The sequence below is a fragment of the Entelurus aequoreus genome, linkage group LG06 (assembly GCF_033978785.1).
Source record: "Entelurus aequoreus isolate RoL-2023_Sb linkage group LG06, RoL_Eaeq_v1.1, whole genome shotgun sequence".
NCBI classification, from domain to species: Eukaryota; Metazoa; Chordata; class Actinopteri; order Syngnathiformes; family Syngnathidae; genus Entelurus; species Entelurus aequoreus.
Window position 1 is genome coordinate 34,035,094 of NC_084736.1, and position 20,458 is coordinate 34,055,551.

The 20,458-nt window shown below is 38.9% G+C and overlaps 1 protein-coding gene across 1 annotated transcript in view; it reads left to right on the top strand.

Moving 5' to 3' along the window:
- The first annotated feature begins 1,823 nt into the window (after window positions 1-1,823).
- LOC133652156 (ATP synthase F(0) complex subunit C3, mitochondrial-like) overlaps window positions 1,824-20,458 on the top strand; it is a 19,019-nt gene continuing 384 nt past the window's right edge. The window contains exons 1-4 of the mRNA XM_062050585.1: window positions 1,824-1,937; window positions 10,516-10,563; window positions 15,723-15,797; window positions 15,898-16,076. Coding sequence (XP_061906569.1) covers window positions 10,525-10,563; window positions 15,723-15,797; window positions 15,898-16,076 — 293 coding nt within the window. The 5' untranslated portion in view covers window positions 1,824-1,937; window positions 10,516-10,524. The remainder of the gene's footprint in view (window positions 1,938-10,515; window positions 10,564-15,722; window positions 15,798-15,897; window positions 16,077-20,458) is intronic.

The following is a 20,458-nucleotide window of genomic DNA, read 5'->3' on the forward strand; positions in this document are numbered from 1 at the left end:
ACTGGAAATTAATACCGGAGGAAATTGAAGTCTTGTCTGCAACAATCAAAAGTTGCAGTAAAAGCAAGCAAGAGTGACATCTAGCGGCATATACTACAAACTACATTGGCTTACATCCATCCATCCATCCATTTCCTACCGCGGGGGGTCGCTGGAGCCTATCTCATCTGCATTCGGGCGGAAGGCGGGGTACACCCTGGACAAGTCGCCACCCCATCGCAGGGCCAACACAGATAGACAGACACAAACGTGTGGACAATGCTGAAGAAACAAGTCCATGTCAGAAAACCAACACATTTAGCTGAACTACACCAATTTTGTCAAGAGGAGTGGTCAAAAATTCAAGCAGAAACTTGTGGATGGCTACCAAAAGCGCCTTATTGCAGTGAAACTTGCCAAGGGACATGTAAGCAAATATTAACATTGCTGTATGTATACTTTTCACCCAGCAGATTTGCTCACATTTTCAGTAGACCCATAATAAATTCATAAAAGAAGCAAACTTCATGAATGTTTTTTGTGACCAACAAGTATGTGCTCCAATCACTCTATCACAAAAAATAAGAGTTTTAGAAATTATTGGAAACTCAAGACAGCCATGACATTATGTTCTTTACAAGTGTATGTACACTTTTGACCACCAGTGTATTTAATGGAGAAGTGGATTGGTGAGGCTTTCGTGGGATATACATTTAATTTACATTTAAATATAAAGACTAGAGAAAAATTTAAATGAGGAATATCAACCAACAGTGTATTATTGATCTTTTATAATAAATCATTTAGCATTCCTTAACATTGATGATGAGTGTACAAAGACTAAAGATGATTAAATGTCGCCCTCTAGTGTCGACTTTAGTCATGGCAACTCAGTCATACGATCAATAATTTTGACCGATGGTTGCAGTTGACCTCACTTTATTTTTCCTCTTGTATTGTTTGCGTTTTCCAACTTACATATTCATGCCTTTCGTTTATTAACCATTTATGTTCAAATTAAAAACCCTAAACTTGTAGGCGGGACTTCCTGTATTTTACCCGGAAGCAGGCTCGGACACGGGACGTGTTTGAAAGGTCAGTCTCGTGGTCATCCTGTACAATATTCATGACAAATTTGTGCTTTGTTTTAAATATGTGCTATTTGGTTTTTACACTGTATTAAAAAAAATGAAAAGGAATACTATTGGCTAAGTTTTATATTCATAAATGTAAGTTTCTCAATACCCGACCTGTTTTTTGTGCCTTTAAAAAAGAATTAGAACTCTGCGTTAAAACACTCTTTACCTCTAACAACCAAAAAGCTGTGAAAACGATGATGCTGTGTTCCAAATGTAAGTTATTTACTGAAATTGTGTGAGCCTATGGCTTTGCACTTTGTTTGTTTTATATATATATATATATATATATATTGCATTCTATTTTAGTTACTTTGAATTTACAACGCCCTGGTGCTGTTTTGTACTGTTTTTGTACCTACTTTGATTATTATTTCTCAACTGTTTGTAAATGTTGACATTTATAAATAAAGGTTTATAAATAATTTTAAAAAAAGAAGAATAATTCGTTCGTTTTTACATTCAAACCCACTATTAAAACGGGTAACTATAAATAAATATAAAAAGAAAAAAAAAGGTCAGTCGTCGTCACCCCCGGCAAGACTATCCAATTATATTAGTTAATGCTCACTCGATCCCGCCCCTTTCATGTAACTGACCCAATGAGATACTTCAGTTCAACAAACTCCAATTTAATAGGTTGGAGTAACGGAAGTGATATGATGACGTATGATTTAGCGCGAGGCTGCGGCCAATGAGCGACGAGGACGTAGCCGCTGCGCTTATAAATGACAAGGTGACAAGTGGTCTCCTTCTACGTGCTTAGACCATAAGTGAGTGCGAAAGCCGACGTCCCGGACCCTCCCGAAGCCTAAATCACCGGTAATATAATCTCCAATGTGCTTATTATACACATATAACCGCGTTAGTAGGATATTTCATGCGTGTGTGTGTGGGGGATGTTATTGGTTCGCCGTGCGAGCTGTCAGGAAGGCTGCTGGAGCTAACGCTAGCCAGCTTAGCAGTCAATGTCACATCTTAATATTACTTTTCTGCATAAATGTGTTAAATGTCTGTTTGTGTGTATGAATATGCAAATGTCAGTCAGTTGCGTTACCCTAATCTGCTCAACTACTTTGACACAAAATGTCTGCCGGCAGGCCTTCAGCTCATTCACACACTTTCTGCCTTGACGTGAATAATAGATGTGTACATCTCATGGCGCTAAGTGTGAACCTTTAATGGATCTGCACCCGGCACCATTTGAAGGCCTCGTCTTTAGTGGCTCATGTTGACCTTCAGCTAGTTAGCTTGACAGAGCAGTTAGCATTGTTAGCTTCCTGCAAGGTTCCAAATAAATCTGTCATTCTCATTAACATTACTTGTTTTAAATATTAATGTGTACAAATTATATTCATGTCTAGAAAACAACATGTAATATGATTAATTATTCAAGGCTGGGCGATATTGCTGAAAACTGATTCACAATATTTGTTTTATATGGGTCATATCGATTTTTTTAATGACTTATGGAAAATAACGAGCTTGAGAATAATATATTTTATTTGAAATGTAATCTTCCTCCAAATTGAATTCCTTGGCTATCAAGACAGAAAGGAAATGTCAACACAAGCATGGAAAACACTCAACGTAAACAAAATATTAAAAATGAAGATGCAAGAATAAAGAATATGTAAGAAATGCTGCATAAAGTGTAAGGAAATGTAAACCTGAGAAGTATTGTCTGCAGGTTTAGTGGCAGGAAGTCACAGCTGTGCTCTAAAGGGTGAGCTCAGGCGGTGCGATATTGGCCATCGTTTACAGACCACATTGGTCCGACCACGATCCCCTTTGGGGAAAAAATCCCCAAAAGTACCATTCTGTCTTCTTACTCAAGAGAGAGACAACTAAACGTGATGGTTGATACTGTCATCTGATTGGATGTTGGCGTGTCACGTGATCACTTCCTGCGTTGCTCTGTTACCAGAGTGTCTTTTGTTCATGCAACCAACCTTGCTCCCATACTTTCGCTGTTTTTCCCCACAAAGAAGAGATATAAATATTCAACGTTTTATCAAATGTATTTTTTATTGATTTCGATGACGTGTCTACCACGATATATAATTATGGTTTTATCGCCCAGCCCTAGTACACTACACTAAATGACTTAAATGTGGATGTTTTGTTGGCATACATTTGACTGGTTTAAATATTTATATTAGTAACTCCTTCAATTCATATATACACATGAATACACAAATAAAATGCATTGATTTATCTTTTCTATGAATTTACCCTTAAATCCAATAGTGTTTCTCACCTTCTTTACCAAAGTGACTGCACTCTCAACTCTCTTTGGCCCCAAGGTGGATTATTTTGCATTTGTACTAATAAAAGAAGCACCTATTCAAGTGTAAGTCCGGTTTCAACATGCTTTAACTGAGGCTGTGTACAAAAAACCGGGGCAGACTTTTGGCATAAATTGTTGTCAAAGTTGGGCGTACAAAAACCAAAAGTGTATACGCATGAGAACAAAAATGCTAATATTTACAGTGGTGGTCAAAAGTTTACATACACTTGTAAAAAAAAGTTAAATTACCCATGGTTGCCACACACACACTAGGTGTGGCGAAATTATTCTCTGCATTTGACCCATCACCCTTGATCACCCCCTGGGAGGTGAGGGGAGCAGTGGGCAGCAGTAGCGGTGGCCGTGCCCAGGAATAATTTTTAGTGATATAACCCCCAGTTCCAACCCTTGATGCTGAGTGCAGGGAGGTAATGGCTCTGTCATGCCAACTTTCTTCCCCCTACAACCCCCCCCCATTTACTTCCGGGGCTGCGTCCAATAAAATCACAAAGTTGCCGGGGGTCCTTAACCGGCACGCGGCTGTCTTGTTTTGCGCCTGTACAAAAAACAAACAATAATCGATTTCTTCAGATTCCAGCAGCTGTCAAAGACGAAGTATCCTTCCAGCGGCGGGCAGTCAAAGCCGAAGTGCTATTGATCGCTGTCAATGACGTAAGAGGAAACATGACCACGGAAGTAAATGGGGGGTTTTTGTAGGGGGAAGAAATTTGGCGTGACAGCTCCCATTTTTATAGTCTTTGGTATGACTCGGCCGGGGTTTGAACTCACAACCTACCCATCTCAGGGCGGACACTCTAACCACAAGGCCACTGAGCAGGACGTAAAGAACATAATGTCATGACTGTCTTGAGTTTCCAATAATTTCTAAATAAATAATTTCTACAACTTTTATTTTTTTTGTGATAGTGATTGGAGCACATACTTGTTGGTCACAAAAAACATTCATGAAGTTTGCTTCTTTTATGAATTTATTATGGGTCTACTGAAAATGTGACCAAATCTGCTGGGTGAAAAGTATACATACAGCAATGTTAATATTTGCTTACATGTACCTTGGCAAGTTTCACTGCAATAAGGCGCTTTTGGTAACCATCTACAAGCTTCTGCTTGAATTTTTGACCACTCCTCTTGACAAAATTGGTGGCAGTTCAGCTAAATGTGTTGGTTTTCTGACATGGACTTGTTTCTTCAGCATTGTCCACACGTTTAAGTCAGGACTTTGGGAAGGCCATTCTAAAACCTTCATGCTAGCCTGATTTAGCCATTCCTTTACCACTTTTGATGTGTGTTTGGGGGTCATTGTCCTGTTGGAACACCCAATAGCGCCCAAGACCCAACCTCCGGGCTGATGATTTTAGGTTGTCCTGAAGAATTTGGAGGTAATCCTCCTTTTTCATTGTCCCATTTACTCTCTGTAAAGCACCAGTTCTAATGGCAGCAAAACAGGCCCAGAGCATAATACTACCACCACCATGCTTTGACAGTAAGAATGGTGTTCCTGGGATTAAAGGCCTCACCTTTTCTCCTCCAAATATATTGCTGGGTATTTTGGCCAAACAGCTCCATTTTTGTTTCATCTGACCACAGAACTTTTTTCCAGAAGGTCTTATCTTTGTCCATGTGTTGCTAGAAGCTTGTGGATGGCTACCAAAAGCGCCTTATTGCAGTGAAACTTGCCAAGGAACATGTAAGCAAATATTAACATTGCTGTATGTATACGTTTGACCCAGCAGATTTGCTCACATTTTCAGTAGACCCATAATAGATTCATAAAAGAAGCAAACTTCATGAATGTTTTTTGTGACCAACAAGTATGTGCTCCAATCTCTCTATCACATAAAAAATAAGAGTTGTAGAAATGATTGGAAACTCAAGAAAGCCATGACATTATGTTCTTTACAAGTGTATGTACACTTTTGACTAAGACTGTGTATATGTAAGCCAAAAGTACTATTATGTAAAATATTTCTGGAAGTGGCTACCTGTAGTTTGTACACCTACAGGCCTTAAAACGTAGTTTCTGCGCAGTTCTTTTCCGACACGGACATTTTCATTATTGACTTAATCCAGTTGGAACGTTTTTATGAGTTGCAATTGAATAGACAACCCCAAAGGGAATAAGCGGTAGAAAATGGATGGATGGATGATTCCCAGCCCTAATCTTGATTATTTTAAAGTTAGAGGAGCAATTCTGCACTGAAGCTGTAGGGGCAGTGTTGCGTAACTAAGACCATTGTCCACTATTTAGCTTGTTAGCTTCCCGCGGCGCTAGTGATCAATGGTAATCAATTAAGAAGGAGAATGTTACCAAGACTTTTCCTGCAAATATTGATCCTCCACTGGTTAACGTGTCGATGGGAAGGATATTTTAGCATTAAGTGCTTAATCTGAGCTCCACCCAGACCTGGATTAACTAACCTTGGTCAACTTGACCCATGTTTACTTTCCACAAGCCTCATTCCTTCAGCGTTATGCAAGCATGGTTATATTTATATTGATTTCCTATATTTTACTGCCATCTACTTTTAAGGCTGCGCGCTATAAAACGAGTAAAACGTCAACACAGTATATAATGTTTGTTGGAATCTTGTGCTCTGAGATTGAGGTTACAAAGAGCATTTAAGGGATTCATAAAATCACAAGTTGATTCAATATTATTGGAAAAAATAAGCCTCAGAACGTTGACAGTCTCTGAAAAAGCTGCCACGAATACAGCAATTTAATTAGTGTTTATGTATATAATTAATGTTTATATATCTTAATATATATGGGATCCCCCGGGAGGAGCTGGACGAAGTGGCTGGGGAGAGGAGAGTCTGGGCTTCACTGCTTAGGCTGCTGCCCCCGCGACCCGACCTCGGATAAGCGGAGGAAGATGGATGGATGGATGGATAGATATCTTAATTGATTTTATGTACTGACACTTACTGTATATAATTCATGTTTATGTATTTAATTAATATGTATGTATATAATTTATGTTTAAACATCTAATTTATTTTATATATATAATTAATGTTCATGTAAATAATTTATTTAACCTCTTAAGGCCCAAGCTGTTTGTTTACATGCTTTTTTTTATTTCTCTTTGCTATTTGGGCTTATTGGACCCTAATTAGAATAAAAACTAAGAATCATCTTTTGATATGATGTACTTCAGGAGTCACCAACGCGGTGCCCGCGGGCACCAGGTCGCCTGTAAGGACCAGATGAGTCGGCCCGCTGGCCTGTTCTAAAAATAGCAGCACTTATCAGTGAGCTGCCTCTATTTTTTAAATTTTATTTATTTACTAGTGTGACAGTCCTAACTGTCATGCGGGTTCTCAGGACCATCCAGGGAAGACATTGTCTGAGACGGTTTAGACTTCTTTATTATTTCAGAGTCTTTCGCGTGCTTTTCAGCAGCTGCCTTTTTTCTCACGTGAGCACATAAATGGTTTCCTCCCGTCCGCCGTCTGCTTTTCAGCAGCATGTCGCCGTCGTTTGCGTGGCAGCAGAGGATGGTTTCCTCCCGTCCGCCGTCTTTCTCCGTCTCCTCCCTTGATGTTCACGTCTCTCGCCCTTTTATACGGTCCGAGAGGGTGATTGCACTGTCCACAGCTGCGCGCTCCACGCACCTTATGCTGATTGCGGCGTCGCTCCCAGCGCGCCCCACCTTGCCGCTCGCTCGTCCACGCCTCCTCGCCGCCATCTTGGAGCGGGCGCCGTCAGTCCGCCGGCCCCGCCTCCCCACAACTAGCAAGCTGGTGTCGCTTTGCTCGACATTTTTAATTATAAGTGAGACAAAACTCAAATAGAATTTGAAAATCCAAGAAAATATTTTAAAAACTTGGTCTTCACTTGTTTAAATAAATTCATTTATTTTTTTACTTTGCTTCTTATAACTTTCAGAAAGACAATTTTAGAGAAAAAAATCAACCTTAAAAATGATTTTAGGATTTTTAAACACATATACCTTTTTACCTTTTAAATTCCTTCCTCTTCTTCCCTGACATATTAAATCAATGTTCAAGTAATTTTTTTAATTTATTGTAAATAATAATAAATACATTTTAATTGAATTCTTCATTTCAGCTTCTGTTTTTTCGACAAAAAATATTTCTGAAATATTTCTTCGAACTTATTATGATTTAAATTCAAAAAAATTATTCAGGCAAATCTAGAAAATCTGTAGAATCTGAGCTGGCTTTTGACAAAGTCGCAGAAAAGTACTCTCAGGTCATAAACAGATTTGGGCAAGAGTTTGAGAACAGGTTTTGTGACTTGGATCAGCTTGAGCCATGTATGTCGTTCATTTCTAATCCTTTCATGAACGTGGACATATCATGCATTGCTGAGCAGTTAAAGGCCTACTGAAATGATTTTTTTTATTTAAACGGGAATAGCAGATCCATTCTATGTGTCATACTTGATCATTTCGCGATATTGTCATATTTTTGCTGAAAGGATTTAGTAGAGAAAATCGACAATAAAGTTCGCAACTTCTGCTCGCTGATAAAAAAAAGCCTTGCCTGTACCGGAAGTAGCGTGACGTCACAGGAGCTAGGATTCCTCACAATTCCCCGTTTACAATGGAGCGAGAGAGATTCGGACCGAGAAAGTGATGATTACCCCATTAATTTGAGCGAGGATGAAAGATTCGTAGATGAGGAACGTTACAGTGAATGACTTGAGAGGCGGCGATGGACGTATCTTTTTTCGCTCTGACCGTAACTTAGGTACAAGCTGGCTCATTGGATTCCACACTCTCCTTTTTCTATTGTAGATCACAGATTTGTATTTTAAACCACCTCGGATACTATATCCTCTTGAAAATGAGAGTCGAGAACGCGAAATGGACATTCAGTGCCTTTTATCTCCACGACAATACATCGGCGAAATGCTTTAGCTACGAGCAAACGTGATAGCATCTTGCTTTAACTGCATATAGAAACCAAAGAAATAAACCCCTGACTGGAAGTATAGATAGAAAATCAACAATACTATTAAACCGTGGACATGTAAATACACGGTTAATGCTTTCCAGGCTGGCGAAGGTTAACAATGCTGTGCTAATGACGCCATTGAACCTAACTTAGCAACCGTACTGCACAGAGCTATGCTAAAAACATTAGCTCTCCACCTACGCCAGCCAGCCCTCATTTGCTCATCAACACCCGTGCTCACCTGCGTTCCAGCGATCGGCAGAAGGACGAAGGACTTCACCCGATGCGTTTGGCGGCCCGGAGACGTAGGAAGTCAAGGTGAGGTCGGCGGCTAGCGCGGCTAGCGCTCCAACCAAGTCCTCCTGGTTGTGTTGCTGTAGTCCGCTGCTAATACACTGATCCCACCTACAACTGTCTTCTTTGCAGCCTTCATTGTTCATTAAAAAAATTGCAAAAGATGTCCAGAATACTGTGGAATTATGAAATGAAAACCGAGCTTTTTGTATAGGATTCTACGGGGTACCATAACTTCCGTTACTCGGACTTCGTCACGCGCATACGTCATCATACCGCAATGTTTCAGCCGGATATTTCCCGGGAAGTTTAAAATGTCACTTTATAAGTTAACCCGGCCGTATTGGCATGTGTTGCAATGTTAAGATTTCATCATTGATATATAAACTATCAGACTGCGTGGTCGGTAGTAGTGGCTTTCAGTAGGCCTTTAAGTGCAACATTCAGCCTGGATGCTGAACAGGTAGAGATCGAAGTTGTAACACTGCAAAATGACCTCCACCTCAAAGCCCACCAGGCTGCACCAAACTTTTGGTGCCTTGTTGACACAGCAAAGTACAGTGGTGTATGTGCAGCAGCTATGAAGGTTGCAAGCCTGTTTGGTTCAACTTATCTTTGTGAATCAGCCTCTTCTGACATGAACTTCATCAAGAACAAACACAGAACACGCCTCACTGATGCACATCTGCAAGACTCACTCAGAGTTGCAGTGTCGAGTTACACACCAGAGTACAACACACTAGTTAACAGCATGCAATGCCAGGCTTCCCACTAACTGACAAAGAAACAGATAACAGATTTGGTGTCCAGTTCAAAGTGTGACATGATTTACTTAAAAATTTGAGAGTTGACTTTTGTATTTTACTTGAGTTATTATTTGTACAAACATGGTGCAAAGTAATTCATGATTTGTTAAAAAATGTTAGTGGCTAGCTAGTTAAAATGGGATATTGTGATTTCACAAGACTGTCTTAGAAGTGATCATTTGAAAATGTTCAATTTGAAAAATGTGCACTTAGAGAAAATATAAAAATAAAATGTTGCATATTGATATTTATCTGTTTCTATATATATTTATTGTGAGAAATCATTAAGATGATCAGTGTTTCCACAAAGATAAATATAATTAATTATTAATAATAACATAGAGTTAAAGGTAAATTGAGCAAATTGGCTATTTCTGGCAATTTATTTAAGTACGTATCAAAATGGTAGCCCTTCGCATTAATCAGTACCCAAGGAGTAGCTCTTGGTTTCAAAAAGGTTGGTGACCCCTGATGTACTTAGTCCATAAGTAACAAATGTGTACTTCACGTTTAGTGACATGCTAATTCTTATTTTTAAACTTTTTTTTCAAAATTCCATTGTATGTTATACTTTTCTGACACCACCAGATGGCTGTATAATTGTCCACATAAGCGGCCATAAGACCCCAATTCAGTAGTATACACAATTTTGGAAATAAGAGCTAAAAGGTGCTGTCCACGCATGTGGCCACTAAGCCTGTAGAGCAGTGGTCCCCGGTCCGTGGATCGATTGGTACCGGGCCGGTACCAAATTTAATTTTGTGTTACATGAGACAATTAATAACATTGCACATAAACACCTAAAAAAACAATCACGTACATCTTCGAAGTAATTATGTTGGTTTGGTTTAAATTGTTTTAAATTCTTCAATAGCAACTCTATGATGCGACTTGTTCATCACGTGTTCCAGGTCGGTCCAATTGTAAAGGACAAAAACATATAAAGCTGCGAATCTCAAAGTGGCGTGTAATCCTGGCGGCGCGGACATAAAGTGCACGTGAACACTGCAGGAGGTCTTCAAGGTCATGTTTTGCTCGAATTAACTTTTGTGTTTCTCTCTTAGGTTCCAGCCATGTATGCCTGCGCTAAGTTTGTCACTTCTCCTGCTCTGGTACGTATAAACTTTCTTGTGTGGGGCTTAAAGCTGGGCATAAATGATAAATGGGTTGTACTTGTATAGCGCTTTTCTACCTTCAAGGTACTCAAAGCACTTTGACAGTATTTCCACATTCACCCATTCACACACACTGATGGCGGGAGCTGCCATGCAAGGCGCTAACCAGCAGCCATCAGGGGCAAGGGTGAAGTGTTTTGCCCAAGGACACGACGGACATGACTAGGATGGTAGAAGGTGGGGATTGAACCCCAGTAACCAGCAACACTCCGATTGCTGGCACGGCCACTCTACCAACTTCGCCACGTGAAGTTGGCACCATAGAAGTGTTTATTATCCACAGAAAGTTATTGGTATTTTTTTAATGACCTATCTAAAATCAGGAGCGTGAGAAAATATATTAAATGGGTATATCAAATGTAATCTTCCTCTGATTATAATTCCTCAGCTATCAAGGCACTAGGGACAATGGGAAAACACTCACAGTTTAAACAAAATAGTAAAGTCAAAATAAGAAATGCCTGATAAAGTGTAAAAAATAGTCTAAAAATGTAAACTTAAGACATGTCCACACAAACCGTTTCAAAAACGCATATTCGGGGTTAAAACAACTTCCATCCACGCAAGTTTACCCTATTTTCCGGACTAAAGGTTGCACCGGTGTATATAAGCCACACCCACTAAATTTTAGGGAGAAATATTTTTCCATATATTAGTCGCACTGGACTGTAAGTCGCAGATATATACATTGTTGAAATGACTTATTTACCGTATTTTTCGTATTATAAGTCAGTTTTTTTCATAGTTTGGCCGTGGGTGCGACATACTCCGGAGCGACTTATGTGTGAAATTATTAACACATTACCGTAAAATATAAAATAATATTATTTATCTCATTCGCGTAAGAGACGAAGCAAATGGCAGCAATCGTCACACATACACGTCAGCAATCGTCACTCACACGTCAACCAATAAGAATTCGGCGGGGGAGGGTCATGGCAGAAGTGCATTGTGGGTCATGGTATGCTAACTGCTATATGCTATACGCTACTGCCGTAGCTATTAAGATGGATCACATCAACATTGGCGGTAACTTATAAAAACTGAGAAGGGCTGAACTAAAATGGCACCGAAAAGGAAATCATATACTGTAGATTACAAGCTGGACGTAGTGAAATATGCAGCAGAGAACGGCGATCGAGCAGCAGAAAGAAAGGACATACCAGAGGCGACACCGGGGAGGAAGATTTAATCGGATTTAGCGATAGGGAGTGACAGATTGTTTGGTAAACGTATTGCATGTTCTATATGTTATAGTTATTTGAATGACTCTTGCCATGATGTGTTGCTTAACATACCAGGCACGATCTCAGTTGGTTATTTGTGCGTCATATAACGTACACTTATTCAGCATGTTCACTATTCTTTATTTATTTTAAATTGCCTTTCAAATGTCTATTCTTGGTGTTGGATTTTATCAAATAAATTTCCCCCAAAAATGCGACGTATGTTTTTTTCCTTCTTTATTGTGCATTTTCGGCCGGTGCGACGTATACTCCGGAGCGACTTATAGTCCGAAAAATACGGTACAGAGAAATGTTTATTTACAGACCTTAAGTTCCAAACGGTGTCTGTAACAAGACAGTAAAACGGCTGATGAAACAAAACATAATCATGGACCCACTAGCTTGCCAAGTTAGCTCTCCAATCAGCTAAACAGACTGTAACTCCACGGTGACGTTTTGGTTAATTTACAAAACTGGAACAATACATAAAGAATGCCATTGTAAGTTAACACAGACACTTGTAAATGTGTTAGCATATTAGCTAATGCTAACGACGCTAGCTTGATTACAATAAGGTAGCGCGTACAAATATGCATGAAAAGACTCCTATAGACATCACACTTGGGACGCTTTAGTAAGTAAGAATTGTTTGTTATAATGTAAAACTTACAAACGTTGCTTGGAGTGACAAATGAAGAATCCACACGAGTAGAAACGCTGTGGATGATGATGATGATGATGATCAGAAGACGAAAAGGCGCTTCCGATTCAAAGCATTTAACAGCAGGAATTCACATTTACCCAGCAGCACTTGCAGGGAACAAACTCGTCCAAAAGATGGCGCCATAGCACAAACAATAACAGACCATTTCTCTGTCTTTGCTTGTTTATTTTTTATCATTTGCATTATGACCTTCAGCAAAGAAGAATCCAATAATTAGATACATTTTTAAGTTGTATTTCCTAATATATTTTTGTAAGAACCACAGCTGATAAATGGTGATTGTGGAGTGTAATGGAGATTATGGGTGACTATTGGGCGATATAGGGGACCATAGGTTGTATTCAGACCAGTATTGGGTTAGTTACTGAAAACCAGTAACTAGTTAGTTACTAGTTACTTTATTTCAAAAGTAACTCAGTTACTAACTCAGTTACTTACACCAAGGGCACACATGACATACACAAAGCCTAACCAGGCATATTTGACTTGTTGTTTTGGGCAGTAGACTGGATCCAAGACACAACTTACATTTAACTAAAATGTTATTTTCTTTGTGCTCGACAAAAGAAAAGAAGTGAGAATATCTCATACTTGCCAACCCTCCCAAATTTCAGTGCCTCTCCCCGGGACAACCATTCTCCCGAATTTCTCCCGATTTCCAGCCGGACTTAAGGCACACCCCCTCCAGGTCCCTGCGGACTTGGCCAACCAAAAAGTAACCACAGAACACTAGTGTTCTGTGGTTACTTTTTGGTTGGCCAACGGTTTACGTTGTATTGCGCACGCCCCCACCCCCTCCCCTCCCCACACCCACACCTAGACACACACACAGCGCGCCTCCGGCTTGTGACACAAGAGATTCAGAAGGACGACACTGCAGCGCTCCAATAAAACACTCAGATCTTCTGATTCTAGCCCATACTACATCAAAAATAACGTAAAATAACGCAGTAACGCATCATGTAGTAACGGTAACTGAGTTACTGAATATAAAAAATAACGCGTTAGATTACTAGTTACCGCCGAAACTAAGGGTGTTACAGTAACGCGTTAGTCCCAACACTGATTCAGACACGTGACTTTGGAGCAGAAGTAAGCAAAGTGGTGGGCCCACATGGCTGCTGTGCAGCAAACACAGTGCGATATATCACAACGGGTTTAGATCTTACCACTAAAAGCAGATACGAGTAAAAAATCCAACAATGCAATGGAATAGATCCCTATACTTCATCAACAACAGATTTTTGGAGTGATATCAGGGATTATACGTCTGTGGCGTTCCCAGACATATGAACTATTGTATCATTCTAGACCACAAAAAAGATGAAACTTGGAAAAGCATGGAGGTCTACAACTTGCTTGTTGCTCGCTGTTTTTCATTTTGGACTTTCTCTCCCTAAAAGCCGCCACTGTCCTCTTAATATTTGCACATTTTGTAAATGGCTGTCCGCGGGTACATGTAGCCTATATAAAAAATTACGTCCACATCACAGACATGCTGACAACGCTCCAGACAATGGCGTGCGTTTTGTTTACATCCCGTTTCAGCAGCGCCGTTTTCGGCGATCAAAGTATTTTTCTGGTGGTCAAGTTTTCGGTACATCACTTGTCAATATTGTACAAATAATAGTCCATATATATCAATTCATACTGTAACGACCATCTGATGGCAAACATACCGTCTGTGCTTGAAAGGTGATTGGCGGAGAATGCGGAAGTGTTGTTGTGTGTCTGGGGAAGCGCGGACTCATGGGGGCAAAAGTGTTTGCACGGGAGGTAAAACCTGTTGGAATTGTGCAATTTGTTATATAATTGGTAATAAAAGTTAAAAATAGCATCAGACTGTTTTCTTCTGGGGGGCTACAATATATTATATTAGTATAATTTTTCAAGTTAAAAACAAACTTATTTTCAAGGTGTGGCAATTACATTAAAGGGAAACTCTTGACTATAGCTGTCAACATTGTGTATGTGCTGAAAGATTTGATTGTTTATCGAAATATAACTGATGTCAACATTGTGTATGTGATGAAAGATTAATTTATGATTGTTTATCAAAGTATAACTATAGATGTCAACATTGTGTATGTGCTGAAAGACAAATTTATGATTATCAAAATATTACTATAGACAAGGGCGCCGCTAGGGATTTTGGGCCCCATGAAAAGAATCTTTACAGGGCCCCCTGTATTATAATTTCATCATCATTAGGGGCCTCTCTGGGCCCCCCTCCATCATGGGCCCCTAGAATCCGTCTCAATTAACCCCCCACCCTCCCTTTTCGGCGCCCCTGACTATAGATGTCAACATTGTGTATGTGCTGAAAGATTCATTTATGATTGTTGATCAAAACCGTATGTGACATTTGGTGAATACAACTTATTGGGCTATTTGGTGGATATTTGCTATTCTGGGCAGTTACAAAGAATAAAGTACAACAAACCACAAAACGGTGTCGCAAGCACATTCAAATTCAAACATTCGACTTTGTGAACGTTCCGAACATCCTTATGCCAGGACTGCTTTGAAAACTTTGGGCACAACTATTTAGTTGTTTAAGCCAGAAAACAACCCCAGTATGTGAAGAGATGAACTGATCATTCCCAGTATTCCTCTTTTTCTAGGGATGAACAATATTTTATTAGACGACACATAACTTCCTGCTTAAGACTTCTATTTTTGCAATGTAGATTTAAGTGTAGTTTGCGCACACTTGGAGGTAAAGCCAGGGTGTCCAAACTATGTCATAAGTTCAACACCGCATCACACTGCAGAGGGCTTTCAAATTATTCCTAAAAATTCATCTTAAATACCAGGCGGTCTCCGAATGCTACATATTTGCTGCCATATTGTGGACAAAGTAAATCGGCTCAATGACCCTTGAAAGTACTATGAAATAATAGCACAGCGTTTACTTATATGACATAATCCAAACAACCCTCCCTGGTCATGGTGCAAACATGGTCACTGAACTTTGTGGATATTACAAAAACGTCCAAACACCATACTAAAAAATCCAATTCAAATACTCTCCACACTCATTCATGTTCTATGCATTTTAGCTGCTTGTAGACTTTTACCAAAGAACATGCTAACAAATCAGATGGAACATTTGAAAGTCTCTCTGACTAAACTGCTTCCTGCAGCTGCGCGGGGGGTCCAGAGTCCTTGCCCGGCCCGTCTCCGTCTTTAGCAGACCTGAAGCCACTGTGGAGCAGCAGGTGAGAACTTCAAGTCGGATGAAATTTACTGGATCTCATTGAAGGGATGAATGATGAGTGTCCATTTGGATTTGAGCTTGTTCCTGGTTCTTCTCCTCAGACCCTCTTGCCAGCACGTCCGTCGTCAGTCGTGAGTCGCTCCTTCCAGACCAGCTCGCTGTGTCGGGACATCGACACCGCAGCCAAGTTCATCGGTGCCGGTGCTGCCACTGTGGGGGTGGCTGGTTCCGGAGCTGGAATTGGAACTGTGTTTGGTAGCCTCATCATTGGCTATGCCAGGTGATGTCATGTTGACGCCTTGGATGTCTCACAATATGCTGATTCACTTCAAGAGAAATATTGCTTTTCTACCAACATGGATGAAAAGAGTGTGTTCTAGGGTTGTACTAGTATAGTATCGCGGTACTAATGAATCATATTCGGTGCAATACCGCCTCTAAAAAGTACCAGGTTTGTTTAAGATGCGTCATCACGTGGTGACATTGCTGGTTTTACGAGCATAAGAGCATGTTGGGCAGCGCACACACACCTGAGTACTTACAAGCAGACAGTGTGTAGACAGAAAAGGGAAAATGGACGCATTTTGGTGTAAAAAGTAAAGATAAAGGTAAAGTTATAAAACTGAAACGCCCTCAGAAAGAGGTACTTTAAGACATGGCTATCTGGCTAGCAGCTAACATACATCGGCAGTGTTTTAGCTACTTCTAAATCACTAATACTGGCCTCCATAGCGACAAAGTTTCTTACAAGTATTATTATCACTGGAGGGCGAGGAATAGCTAAACATGCTTCACTACACACCGTTGGAGGATTCAATAGCTAACAGAAAGCTAGCACCAGTGAATGTAAACAAATGCCATGGGTGGATCTACACCTGACATCCACTGTAATGATACCAAGTATATTGTCGATACTACTATGATGACATTGATATTTTTTATCGTCACAAAATCTTTTTTCCTTTTAAAAAAAAAAAAAATCATATGTTTATAAACTCAGTAAATACTGTATGTCCCTGGACACATGAGGACTTTGAATATGACCAATTTATGATCCTGTAACTACTTGGTATCGGATCGATACCTAAATGTGTGGTATCATCCAAAACTAATGTAAAGTATCAAACAAAAGAATAAGTGATTATTACATTTTAACAGAAGTGTAGATAGAACATGTTAAAACTGAAAATAAGCAGATATGAACAAGTAGATTAATCAATTTGTACAGTTTGTCCCTCATAATGTTGACAAAATAATAGGTAGATAAATGACACAATGTTACTGCATACGTCAGCAGACTAATTAGGAGTCTTTTTTTGTTTACTTACTACTAAAAGACAAGTTGTCTAGTATGTTCACCATTTTTATTTAAAGACTAAATTACAATAATAAACATATGTTTAATACACTAAGAGTTTTTGTTAAAACAAAGACAATAATGCCATTTTGTGTGGTCCCCATTATTTAGAATAGTATCAAAATACATTTTGGTACCGGTACCAAAATATTGGTATCGGGACAACACTATTGTGTGGACAACATTGTTTTGGAGGTTTTTAACATACTGGTTTAGAAATATTAGTGTTGATGATGTAGTACAACACAGGTTCTTAACCTTTTCCACTACACTCAAATATTATCACTGAATTAGTCATCTTACTCTTGATTTGAATCCTATTCAATAATTATATCTAACTTACTTACAGTGCACAACCTTGTCAAATGATATAAAAGCATACATATTATTTAACACATACACCTTAGGCTTAGGTCAGGCTGATTAGAAAAATAAATACTAATCAAATGTACGGCATAAGAAGAGACTCGAGAATAACTGACGAAAAATACATTTACGTTTAAGTTGTGCTAAAATAAGACCAAATAATAAATATGTGTCCTTACTAAACTGTCAATAAAATGAAAGTGCACATGGAAATACAACTTCAACACTTGAGTCATAATTCTTGCGCTTAAGAAGCCCTACTAGAATCTGAGCCATGTTTACTTTCATAAACGCTACAGCACGTGTGACACCACATTGCAGGTGGCATTTTTTTTTGTAACTTGATTGATTACCGTATTTTCCGAACTAAAGAGCACACCGCTATATAAGACTCACATCCACAAAATGTTGTATTAGTCGCACCGGACTATAAGTCGCAGATATATACGTTGTGAAATGAGTTATTTACAGTTATTTAGTAAATGTTTATTTACATACCTTAATTGTTTCCAAACAGTGTCAGTAAAACGGCTGATCAAACAAAACAGAAGTCATGGTCATGGACCCACTAGCTGCGCAAGCTCGCTCTCCAATCAGCTAAAAAGACCCAATGACTCCACAGTGATGTTTTGGGGAATTCACTGAGGAATTTGTGAAACTGAAACAATACAAAAAGAATGCCATTGTAAGTTAATAATGCTAACACAGACACTCGTAAACTTGTTAGCATATTAGCTAATGCTAACAACACTGGCACCTAACGATTGTATCTGATTTTTGGGGTGACTATTTGACCCCGAAGGAATTAAGGGGTAGAAAATGGATGGATGGATGGATTTGATTCAGAATCTATTCTCTATTCAAACCAATTCAATCACTGTATTATTTGGTATAATAATTAAGTTAATAATACTAATTGACACTCGTAAACGTGTTAGCATATTAGCCAATGCTAACGATGATTGATTACATTACGATAGCTCGTACATTTATGCATGTAAACACTCCTACAGACATCACATATAGGACACATTAGTAAGTCAGAATTGTTTTAGTTCTATTGTAAAACCTACAAACGCTGCTCGGAGTGATGAATGAAGAATCCATACGAGCAGAAAGCTTAGTCTACTTGAAAGTCTGGAATTTATCGAAATTTAAATAGCAATTTGAAAAAACAAAATTCTGTTTTTCAGGTTGTAACAGACACTCGTAAACGTGTTAGCATATTAGCTCATGCAAACGATGCTAGCTTCATTACATCACGATAGCACGTACAGATATGCATGAAAACACTCCTACAGACATCACACATGGGACAGATTAGTAAGTCAGAATTGTAATAGTTGTATTGTAAAACTTGCAAACCTTGCTTGGAGTGATGAATAAAGAATCCATACGAGCAGCAACGCTATGGACAGATAAAAGATGGAACGTACTTCCGGTTGAAAGCTTAGTCTACTTGAAAGTCAGTAATTTACAGAAATTTAAATAGCAATTCAAAAAAATAAAATTCCGTTTTTCAGGCGGTAACATAGACACTCGTAAACGTGTTAGCATATTAGCTCATGCAAACGACGCTAGCTTCATTACATTATGATAGCATGTACAAATATGCATGAAAACACTCCTACACACATCACACATGGGACAGTTCAGTAAGTCAGAATTGTTTTAGTTATATTGTAAAACTTACAAACCTTGCTTGGAGTAATGAAGAATCCATACGGGCAGAAACGCTATGACAGATAAAAGACGGAACGTACTTCCGGTTGAAAGCTTAGTCTACTTAAAAGTCTGGAATTTACAGAAATTTAAAGAACAGCAATTTGAAAAAATAAAATTCAGTTTTTCAGGCGGTAACATACAAAAGCTGCTTGGAGTGATGAATGAAGAATCCATACGAGCAGAAAGCTTAGTCTACTTGAAAGTCTGGAATTTACCGAAATTTAAATAGCAATTTGAAAAAAGAAAATTCTGTTTTTCAGGTTGTAACAGACACTCGTAAACGTGTTAGCATATTAGTTCATGCAAACGACGCTATCTTCATTACATTACGATAGCACATACAAATATGCATGAAATCACTCCTACAGACATCACACATGGGACACTTCAGTAAGTCAGAATTGTTTTAGTTATATTGTAAAACTTGCAAACCTTGCTTGGAGTGATGAATAAAGAATCCATAAGAGCAGAAATGCTACGGACAGATGAAAAAGAGGGAATGGCACTTCTACTTCCGGTCGAAAGCTTAGTCAACTTGAAAGTCTGGAATTTACAGAAATTTAAAGAATAGCAATTTGGAAAAATAAAATTCCGTTTTTCAGGCGGTAACATAGACACTTGTAAACGTGTTAGCATATTAGCAAACGACGCTAGCTTCGTTACATTATGATAGCAGGTACAAATATGCATGAAAACACTCCTACAGACATCACACATGGGACGCTTTAGTAAGTAAGAATTGTTTTAGTTATATTGTAAAACTTACAAACCTTGGTTGGAGTGATGAATGAAGAATCTATACGAGCAGAAACGCTATGGACAGATAAAAGACGGAACGTACTTCTGGTTGAAAGCTTAGTCTACTTAAAAGTCTGGAATTTACCGAAATTTAAAGAACAGCAATTTGAAAAAATAAAATTCCGTTTTTCAGGCGGTAACATAGACACTCGTAAACGTGTTAACATATTAGCTCATGCAAATGATGCTATCTTCATTACATTACGATAGCACGTACAAATGTGCATGAAAACACATGGGACGCTTCAGTAAGTCAGAATTGTTTTAGTTGTATTGTAAAACTTGCAAACCTTGCTTGGAGTGATGAATGAAGAATCCATACGAGTAAAAACGCTACGGACGGCTTGAAGACCGAACGGCATTTGTACTTCTTTTTCAAAGTCCAGTAGAGTGTTCATGTCTTACATAAGTATTGT